Source organism: Syngnathus floridae, chromosome 22 (assembly GCF_059516105.1).
Source record: "Syngnathus floridae isolate MCC-2025c chromosome 22, RoL_Sflo_1.0, whole genome shotgun sequence".
Lineage (NCBI taxonomy): Eukaryota > Metazoa > Chordata > Actinopteri > Syngnathiformes > Syngnathidae > Syngnathus > Syngnathus floridae.
Window position 1 is genome coordinate 5,655,663 of NC_142434.1, and position 11,267 is coordinate 5,666,929.

The 11,267-nt window shown below is 40.5% G+C and overlaps 1 protein-coding gene across 2 annotated transcripts; it reads left to right on the forward strand.

The window, feature by feature from the left end:
* The first annotated feature begins 2,306 nt into the window (after positions 1–2,306).
* Positions 2,307–10,916, forward strand: LOC148379437 (adiponectin receptor protein 2). 2 transcript variants are annotated; one of them, XM_088366627.1, is made up of 8 exons: positions 2,307–2,444; positions 5,775–6,054; positions 8,069–8,221; positions 8,294–8,465; positions 8,549–8,735; positions 9,139–9,326; positions 9,387–9,580; positions 9,695–10,916. In XM_088366627.1, exons 3-8 carry the CDS (start codon positions 8,156–8,158, stop codon positions 9,821–9,823), a joined length of 936 nt encoding a protein of 311 aa, XP_088222753.1. In that variant the 5' UTR covers positions 2,307–2,444; positions 5,775–6,054; positions 8,069–8,155; the 3' UTR covers positions 9,824–10,916. The 2 variants fall into 2 exon arrangements, with proteins under 2 accessions (XP_088222753.1, XP_088222754.1); XM_088366628.1 differs by lacking the exon at positions 2,307–2,444 and adding an exon at positions 2,938–3,071.
* Positions 10,917–11,267: the final 351 nt, after the last annotated feature.

Consider the following 11,267-nt stretch of genomic DNA (forward strand, 5'->3'; position numbering starts at 1 on the left):
ACACCTTGTTTCTTGTTCTGCTTTTTAGAAGCTTTGTTTTACAACAAAGCCTTGTTTCTCGAATGTAAACACCGCCATTTTGAATTCTCCCCAATAAATAAATAAATAAATAAATAAATAAATAAATAGGGCCAACAAGCTACTTTGATCAATTTGACCCAGTTTTGGGGTACAACCCAGAAAGCACCGATGACCTCAGTGAGCTTGCCATTAACTGGATTTAGCACATACGTAACACGAGCTTTATTCACGATTTTTATTACCAGCACTTTTTTTCGGTCTTCTGTGTTCAATCTCCTGGTTCTGTGACGCAGAAAATTCTATTTAAATCTTCAACACAAGAAAAAATCACATAAGCAATGCAAATTTGACATTTCCTGTGTGATCCCCATTTCAGATTCCCTTATAGTAATTATTTTAGACTAATACATAATCGCTCATGTGTTAAGCGTGTTCATTTGCATGTTTTTCATAAGGTCTATTTTTCATTCAACACTTTCAGTCTTGCACAGGATGTGCAAGATGAACTTTAAATTGAAAGGTTAATGCCCACGTCTGCATCACTTCTTATCCTAATTGGGTCCGTTAAAGCTGCCATGTTTTTCGCTCGCTCGCTCACACGCTAATCATTCGGATACACCAAGCAGCTCAACATACGTGTTGTATTGAAGTCCACATATTTAGGATAAAAATGTGTATTATTTCTGACCTTTTGGGGGTTAACCTATTAGCATGTTTAGGTACTGTTCAAGGTTGAGCTCACTGAAGCCGCTAAATGAATGTTAAGCGCCATCACTCGCAATCACGTCTAATGATGAAGCTGTCATGGGGGTAACCGCCATGAAAAGCGAATTAAAAGTGAACACAGGCCACATTTTATAAGCAGCAGGAGGTTGAAGATGGTGCCAAGTACTTGCCAGCATGTAAAGCTAAAGATACACTGCAAAAAAAATAAAACTTCTTGTACTTTTGAGGCTAAAATATAAATCTAATTTGGAAAAAACGTACAAATATAAATTATTGATATTTATGGCAAAAATAGTTTCACGTTGGAGGACAATACAAGATACAATGAAACTCTTAATTGTGAAACACGGGTAGGCCAATTATTCACAGTAAATTTTGTATTGCCCAACTCAAAATTTTATCAAAATTAGTTGCCTTGAAATTTTGAGTTAACCCTTTTTTTTTTTTCCCCAATACATTGTTTTGCCAAGAATTTTGAGACCATTGTTAATTATTCACTCAATCTCCCCAGAAACCACCAGCCAAATCCGGCTTCAATTATTTATTATCTAGTTGGTACGGTATGAGCAAAATGGTCACATTCCCCAAACTAATCTGCATATAAAGTAATATTTTAGTGTCATTTTAGATGTGATGCAATAACAAAATATTATTATACAAACTGAAGGTCAAGAAAAGTGCCATTATATAATAAGAAATAGAACACCGTTGAGATTAGATATGATCAATGCTCTGATAACTGTTTTATCTGCAGAAGATAAAAGCAAAACTTCTGATCCTGAAGACAACTTTTGCAAGCACGGTTAGATTTTTTTTGGACCAGATTAACCAGATTAGCGAAACCAAACAAACAGACAAGTCACTACAAAAAAATCTATTTGTACCAGCATGCAATCACAGTCACACAACCCACAATGTCCCGTGGGTGGCAACGCCTGTGGATGTGACACACCCAGGCTGAGGTTAAGGGCAAATAATCCAGTTGCAGGTGGGAGGATTAGTGGCCAGTATAGGGTAGTAGTTCTTGGAGTGAAAATGAGATCTGGGGAAATGTTAGGATCATATGTAGATATTGTTATGACCTAATTAAAGAACTTGAGGGACACTTGAAAAACAGAATAAGCAACTTTATCATTTGTTCAAATGGGACAGCATTCATCAGTGGACACTACATCTGATTGTTTACTTTTCAAATTTATCTTGAGCAGACGTGTGACGTCATGCACGCCGCATATGACATATAGGAGGAATAGTTAAATTTGTATGATGGCCAATGTTTTATGTGTATTTTATATATGTTCTGTAAAGCGCTTCATTACGGCGACCATTGTTGCGAAAGCGCTTTATAAATAAAGATGTATTTCCAAACTTTATTTTTAGATTAAAAAATAATTCACTTTACTTTTCTCCATTCACAGCGATTTATTGAATGAAAACTACAAAAAGAAGTTTCGTCATTTTCTTTTCCGGGTAGACAATGATTGGCTCACTTGCCTCGTACTACGGTACACGTGATTGGCTAACTGCCTCTCGTGAGTTACACGTCACTCTTTAACCCCTCCCCCTAAGTGCACAAGACGTCCCCGAGTGTGGTCTGTCGTAAGAGAACAGAGACTGGAGCAGAGCGGATCCACGGTTACAACTCTGACAAACTGTGCTTCCCACAAAGGAAATTCACCTAAACACACTGGGACGAGGTAAGACAAAACAATTTTGTGGTTTTAAAACACCGTCTCGTGTGTTGTTTGAGACACATACCTCATTTTGGTACTTTACGAGTGCTAGCGTTGAGGGCTGTCATAACTAAACACGAGCTAGCCACCGACAGGGAAAGAGATGTTATTTTCACTCCTATTTTGGTGATATTGAGTCTATTTGTGCTGTTTTAATAAAGGTCTTTGAACACGGGAAGCTGTCAGAAGAAACACGAGAGTAGTTCTGGAGTTTGTTGTGTTTTTCCTTGTTAGCGAACTAGCTCTGCTGGCTAGGTTGGTGTAAACAAACCCGAGGGCTGCCCCTCGATGCGCCTGTTTTTCTTACTCTTGTTATGGTTGTTAATATTGTTGTTATTAATATTATTACATGAGTCTGGCGACGAAAGCAGGGCGTCTCGCGTCACACATGGAATTACAGGTTTTCACTAAGGCGTGACGTAATGCCGACGACGAACGCTCCTTTGTTTGCGGGTAAAGTGTGAAGACAAAAAGTCCAGCTTGGCTGTCAAAAACAGGACTGTCTCTGGAGTTTGGGCTTTTCTTTTGTCTCCCTTGTGTTGTCGTGGCTGATGTCTATCTTGACTGTTTCCAGAGGAATTCGGAAGAACGGTGGGCCTCCCTTTTGCAATATGCGTGTTGTATGTGTAAGTACTTAATGAGTGGAGCGACTCCAAAATTCTTGCTGATATCGACGCAATAAAAATGTATGCAGGTGACTGAGTCGGTCATTTTCAGTGCAGCAGTAAATAACTATTCTGTTTGTACTCTCGCCCTGTTTTGTTTTTTTCTTGTTCTCATTCTCGCCAAGCATGAGGTCACGCTGTCAATATTTAATAACCTGGCTAGCCGATAGCCTGTTAGTCTCGAACTTTTGTCAGCGCGCTCACAAACACGGCCAACTTGTCTTGTCTCGCATGAGATTAGCCCATGGATATTTCATGGCGTGTTCAAACACATTTTGCATTTTTAATCCCTCTTCAAGAAACCGGCAATCTCATTTTGGTGGAAATATTGGATGAGGGAATCAGGCGTTTTTTTATTCAATAGAGTTACACACAAAAAACTCCCTGTGCAAATCTCACCCTGCTATACATTTTTAAATTATGTAATGACGCAGACATGCTGAAATGTTGGCTCTGTGGACTGTCATTACAGAAAAAAAATGGCCCACAAAAGTCTTCAAATCTTCCCTTCACACAACCCCAATATGTGCACAAAAGTCTTTTTGTATCTCTCAAGGGAACAGCAGAAGCACTTTTTTTTTTCGGGAATTGTAATGAAAGAGACTGAATCGGTGGCTTTAGCTGAAACCACGCTCAGATGTGTAAAAAAGACAGCTCTGATATCTTAATATAGAACTTCGCTTTAGGCTCCCTTGTCATCAGAGCACACTATTTTTAACGCCATGTGACCACTGACCACCTTTGACTTACTACCCGGTGGCTTTGGAGAAGAAAAAAAGCACACAAAAAAAACCCCACCGACCTTATTTGCCACGCATATGGCAGACTATTCCAGGACACAACATCTAGGCGAAAGTACTTTTTATATTAATTGTGTCTGAAATTACTGCAGTAACTCAATGTCAAATTGCAAATTGGCTTCTCGGGATTTGCAAATGGAACGCCGTTTGAGTTTATGCAAAGTAGTTGATCATAATAAATTATCTGTGTTTACATGAATTCTAAAAGATTCTCTGAGAAAACAACCACCAATATTAAAACACAGTAGCGTCGTAGGCACAAGTGACATAACACTTTGTGCATTTGAAACAACCACATAGCTTTGCTGTCCTCTTAGCTTAATGCTAGCAAAAAATGCAAAATTATAATGGCTGGGTAACCATTAGCAATGGTTATTCGAACTCAAACATTCCATTAAAACATATAAAAAGACAAAACAATTAAATACTTTTGGGCATAGATAGTACAGCAGCTTGCTGTGTCACTTAAAGTAGTTGTGAAACTCTTCTTTCTTTGTGTCTTCATGAACAAGTCGCTTCAGAAGGAGCTGCAACGAACTTCATGATATACAAACTTTTCAATTCATCATCTGATTATGTTAAAATTGTTGACTATTCAAATGATTAAATATTAAATAATATTAATTTAAAAAAAACAAAACACAAATGGAACATTCCCACTGCGCTTTAATGTGTGAAAATAAAAAAAATGATAATAATGTTCCAATTAAAATTGACCTGCACAATTAAATAAAAAAAGCACCCGAATAACACTTTAAAACACTAAAATGCATCGATTCATTTTCCCGTCATAATCATTGGGTTGCTGCTGACAGTGGAAAAAAAAAGTCTCCCCGCTCCATTGCAACGGAAGGACACCTTGAATGTCACCTGTACTCATCCATTATCAGCCATTGCATGTTTGTGTCGTGTTTCCATCACGGTGTCAGCACCTTGCGGGGTCCTTGGCAACCGTACGATTGATCAATCATTAAGTAAGTGCCTGTTAAGGTTCACCATGACTAGCAATTTGATATCAAATAATTCTTCTGAAAAATGTGGAAAACTTAAGTGTATGCTTTATCCTCTGTGAGATATTACTGCAGTTTTAGAAGTCTCTTTTCTATGCATTAAGTTCTATATTGCCCCCTTGTCGCTGCAGGCTGTTTATTTCTTTATATTCTATTTAATTATATCAAATGAATAAGCCCTTGTTGTAAAATGTTTTTTTGTCATGTACACAAGACACTTGACAGCGAGTCCAATGCTGAAAGTGCAGAATGTGTTCATATAGATAAGACGCGTGAATTAGGTCGTGTTTTCATGGCGTTCCACGTCGTACAGTATCTTCAGTCAGACCTCTGCCCTATTTTTTGTCTTCGCTTTTCACCGAGAGTGAAATCTTCCTTCCCCAAATGGCCCATTGGTACAATGTCACCGAATGTGTCACCACCACTCGAGTGTAATGACTCATGTTGTTTGTCTTTCCTGAACACACACACACACTACTCATTTGGTATGGAGACGCTCTCCTGTAAACAGAACAAGAAAGAAGAAAAAGGATTAAGGTGTACCTAATGTTATGTCCATCACTTTCACTCCGAAGTGGTGCCGCTATTGATCGGTGTGTCGAATCAATGCAACAGCTCGATAGCGCCAAGGACGATCGTAGTTATTAATGGCTTTGCGATGAACCCGGAGCGGGTTCGCAGTAGCTGTAATGAAGATGAGAACAACTGAAATCTTTAAAAGTTTCCAGTTGTCCGGGGGGGTTATTTGTTCTTGGAATTGATTGTCACAAGTGCCTAAAAAAATACTTCATACAATTCTTTGTGTTTTTGGCTTTCCAGGTCCAATCCACAAAATCCAGAGTGTGTGCCCGACCACAACCGAACGTTCCCTAGCAGATTCACACATCTGCTCAGTCCAAGCGTCCGCAGGGTGGAAGTCGGGTTCAAGCTGGACGAAGGAGAGGAGAGCGGGCCCGGCGGCCCGGCTTTCGTGCTGAGACACAGAACTTCCAGCCATGCAGAGCACACTGCGGCGGAGCCTGCGGGATCTTCCGCCGCACTCACCTCAGGTTCTTCAAATGAACACCTCAGCACCGATCCGTGCCACTCACACAATGGGGTAAGTTGGAAAAATTTACTCGGATGGAGTAAAATGTCTGACACATTCATTTTTGCATGTTGACTTAATGTAGTCATAGAAAAATTGCCGCCCTGCTCAGCGAAAAAAAAAAAAAAAAAAATCTACTTGCTGTAACACAACACTGACACCTGAGAGGACGCCGCCCAACAAAGGGCGAAAGAAACCTGTTGAATTTTTTACCGCTTGCGGATGCACTTTAAAGTGTGTCGCGTGTCATGTTGGGGTTGTTTCACACCTGTTGCGGCGGGATTAATATTTCGGAGATTCTGAAACTCTTAAAAATAACCGATTGGGTACTGTTAGCGTAATGCCTAGCAATATTGTTATTCAAAAATATTTAAATACGACCTAGGCAGCGATGCAAATCAGCTAACGATATACGGAGCAACTACACTAGCTAATTTCTGTCTAATATAAAAAAATATATATCTTAATCCTCATGCTGTTTGTTTCTTATCAACAATTTCAGCGTGACTAACTTAAAAATCCAAATATGACATAGGCGACTATGCTAGTTTGCTAACAGCAATAACAAAAAAGGCCTGAAGAATAATTTTACTCTTACTGTTTCAAAAATACGTTGTTTTTTTCAACTCGAGGTTAATTAGACGCTTAACACAACTTATTTTTATTTCATTTATTAGAAAGTACATAAAGTGCAAATATAGTGTACTTTAAATGTTAAATACAACTGCGCTGTACTTAAAATGCAGTGTTTTTATTGTCACTGTTTAAACAATTAAGTTTTTTTCCTTTCCCATTTGTCACCGAATTATACCTCCCACCAAATAAATATACTTTAAAATTGACTTTATTTATACGCTTAAAAGTAATTTAACACTAATATAATAACCAGATTCTTGGCATTTTATGTCTGCACATCCTGTTTTTCCACGTGAAACCTTTTTTCAAGTGTTTGTTGTTGTGCATTCGAGCTTCCCTCGACTTCCCTCTATTGTACAATCCTTTCTCTGTTATTGCCAAGCTAAGCCTGAGACAGACCTTTGTAAGAATTAAGCAGCCACCAGCTGCTTTTTATTATTTTGCATCTGAGGAGTGTTGTGAGTCACATGTTGCGGCGGTCGGGGGGGAGGTTACACTGTACAAGGGTGAAGCTCCGGGTTGTGTTGCTGCTCTCTTTTCCTCCATTGGTCCATTGGGCTCCTCAAGGTCACGTGACTCCCTTTGCCTCAGATGTTATGTTCCATGTTCTCCGGAGATGGTGTTGAACCTTGTTCTACTTAGCAACATAGAATTTGGCAGACTTGTCTAGCCACAAAAAAGGGTTATGAAACTCTACCTTTTTGCAACAGACATACAGCATGTCCTCCCGCTTCTCTTGGGGCACCTGATAGGCTCATATTAAGCACTTGATGGTGGAAGTAATTAATTGATCCTACCATCCATACTCGGGTTGAGCCAGCAAATGCGCTGATAACTCCTAAGCTGATACTCTTGTATATCTAGCGGGGGTTAGCACAAAATATGACATGCATGATGTGTTGGAATTCAAGAATTATGTAAGATGGTTAAAAGGCTGTTGTTGTCAATTTGAGTGCAGTTTATTGTCCATGACTCAATCAGATAATTTCTTGTTGTGTAATTGTGTTGTAATATTTTCAGCCCTACTTTTCGTTGCTGCACTGGCCTGAATTACCGCATGGCTTTAGAGGACATTCAGTCCTATTATCAGCCCGCACACGCGTGTGCACGCCGTTTATTCACAGCGGGCCAATGACAACTGGCAGCATCTGGAGTGCAGCATGCGTGCGCCTCTATTACATGCGCTCGTGAGCACGCGGGACATAAACAAAAACGCCGCAGAGCACACGTGACACTAACGGCAAATTAACGACATGTATCAGCACCTTTACGAGACGTGCCCGGAAACATGCTGAGCAGGTACATATGCTGCGGTTAAACGTGCGATGAAAGTGTCCCCCTCAATTAATGAATCAACTCAGAACCTTGGTGTTGTTGTTTTTTCCCCCAGTCCCTCCCGACGTGCGACGAGGAGAGAATACAAGAGGAGGAAGATGTCAAGGGCGAACGAGAAGAGAGGAGTAGCGACGAAGGCTTCATGGGAATGACGCCGCTTCTTCAGGCTCACCACGCCATGGAGAAGATGGAGGAGTTTGTACACAAGGTCAACTAAACACTCTTCTCGAGTCTTGCGTTTCTGATTGGTCAGAGTTACAATGAAGTCTCGCGTCACTAGGTGTGGGAGGGCCGATGGCGCGTCATCCCTCACGACGTGCTCCCCGATTGGCTGAAGGACAACGACTTCCTTGTGCACGGCCACAGGCCGCCCATGCCTTCCTTCCGCGCCTGCTTCCGGAGCATTTTCAGGATCCACACCGAGACAGGCAACATCTGGACACATCTGCTAGGTAGCTCATGCGCTTCGCTTGAGACTCATGTGATTCTTTGGCAACATGCTAAAAGATTCTACTGTTGTCCATCTCGTTCCCAGGCTGCCTGTTTTTCCTCTGCCTGGGCCTGATGTACATGTTCCGACCCAACATGTCGTTCGTGGCGCCGGTCCAGGAGAAGGTGGCCATCGGCATGTTCTTCCTGGGTGCCATCCTCTGCCTGTCCTTCTCGTGGCTCTTCCACACAGTCTACTGCCATTCGGAGGGCGTGTCCAGGGTCTTCTCCAAGTAAGACACATCATAAAAGGCGATTTTGACGCAACATGATTAATCGGCAGCAAGTTGATTATAACATTTATTGATACTTACTTTTGATAAACGATTGTTTAGAGATCTAAAATCCTCCGCATTTAAGCCTCTCAACAATTTTCTTTTGTCCTCAATGAAAGCAGACTGTCGAGTTGAATAAGATATTTAACAAACATTTACTTTTCCTTTGATAAATAATTGACAGATTGTTAGAATAGTTGTTGGAGCACAAATATTTAACTGTTTTTTTTTTTTTAAATTGCTGTGGTTTTTTTTTATTTAAAACTTTGGCTAAAGTGGAACAGCAAATATTTATGAAGTTTTATTTTGTTTTTTTTAAATAAATATATGAATAACAAAGTTGTTCTCTTGCATTTGACAGGTTGGACTACAGCGGCATCGCCTTCCTGATCATGGGCTCTTTCGTACCATGGCTCTACTATTCCTTCTACTGCTCTCCTCAGCCGTGCTTCATCTACCTGCTAGTGGTGTGCGTGCTGGGCCTGTCCGCCATCATTGTATCCCAGTGTGACTTTTTTGCCACGCCGCAGTACCGAGGGGTCCGCGCAGGTAACAGACGGCGCCGTCTTTCCTGAGCTGTCATGATGTGTAACTAAGTGTTTTTCTCAGGTGTGTTTGTGGGCTTGGGGCTGAGCGGCGTGGTCCCCACTCTCCACTTCGTCATCAGCGAGGGTCTCATCAGAGCCACCACCATCGGACAGATAGGCTGGCTTTTCCTCATGGCCACACTTTACATCACCGGAGCCTGCCTGTACGCCGCTCGTATCCCAGAGAGGTTCTTCCCCGGCAAGTGTGACATCTGGGTACGTCTCACACACTCACACTCACACACACTTCCTTTCTTATTAGTTCTTTGACATCTATACCCGTCAATGGCAGTGAATGAGTTAAATAACATCTTCCGCTGTGTTTTGCAGTTCCACTCTCACCAGTTGTTCCACATCCTGGTGGTGGCGGGCGCGTTTGTCCACTTCCACGGCGTCTCCAACCTGCAGGAGTTCCGCTACACAGCCGGAGCAGGTTGCACTGATGACAGAATGCTCTAACACACGCCCACGTGTTCACAACACCTTACTACAGGGAGCCGGCACTTGCTTCTTAATAATGATGCACACACTCGCTGGCCTCCCTCCTCAGAGGAGGACAAACGTGGCTTGTCATGTCGTGGGACAGCCTCGCACGGGGGCACCTTTTCAAAACTGACGCGTTCGCCACTTTTTGAGAGGTTTGCTAATTGCTAGCTCGAACCTCTGGACATTAACAATCCATTTCTTCTTGGAGATTTTCAAGATTTTTATCGCAAAGGAAGCATAATTTTTCTATAAAATATTTTTTGGGGAGGGTGACTTTTTGTTCGTTTGAATGCAGGTTTTTTCTAATTCAAAGCTAAAGAGCGTTCATATTTAAAAAGTACTTGAATATCTTCCGTGATTGTGAGGGTTACAAGGGGCTTCTTAGGGGTATCGCTTTTAAATAAAATTAAAGTTTTTCATGTGAATAAGATTTCTAAATTTGGGTTATAGATTTGTATGAAATATATATATTAAAATGGAACAAAAAATATGGCTGTGTTGGTGAGGATGCGGTGCTACAGTGGAACCATTGTTCCTACTTTATTGAATATGCAAGGAAAAGCATTGAAAAGGTCTCAGATTTTATTTTTACTTTTCCATTTCTCACGTTTTCCGCACCTTCCAACTCAGAGCTCTTGCGAATGTTTGCGCTCGAAACCAAATCTAAAATAATATGAAAGAATATTCTTAATATGTAGCCATTTTTATTCATTTATTTTCTCTCAATACCGTCATTTTTTTATGTATTTTAGTCAGACTGAAAGCAAAACCAAATAAATCACATTTAAAACGTCAACACTAAAAGACATCAGTAAACAACTCAAATATGACATAAGGCTTCTATTGTTTGAATGATTTCTTTATTTTTGGTGAATCTGTTTTTGACATCAACGTGCTCTGGTAATGATTGATGAGTGTCTTCAAATATCTATTTGCTTTTGTCATGATACATTTTTATTGTTTACCTTCTATTAATTTATTGCAAGTGCGTTGTGATGGGAATGTTTGCTACAGAGACCTTCATATCTGCTGTACTGTTCTAATAAAGATGCTTTGGTGAATTCTACGGCTCTGAAGTTGCCTGCTTGAAAAGTGGATGCTCAAAACACCACAGTATTTGTAGTACTCGAGCATTTGATGGGAGTGAAAGTGCTGCGGGAACTTAGTTCTTCAGCACAACCTGGTGGACAAGAGCAGGAAGCACAGACACAGCAGAGGAATAAAAACCTTGTTGAATCCAAGGTAATTTTTTTTTACTAAAAAAAAAACCCTTACGATACCTAGTCATTCAACTAAAAAAAACATCACTATATATGGTCTTTTTTTTAAATGGAAAAAGCCATACTATACACAGTCAACTTTTAGTTTTAGAAAAAAAAGGCTTACTATGGACTGTCATTTTTTTAAATAAAAAAAC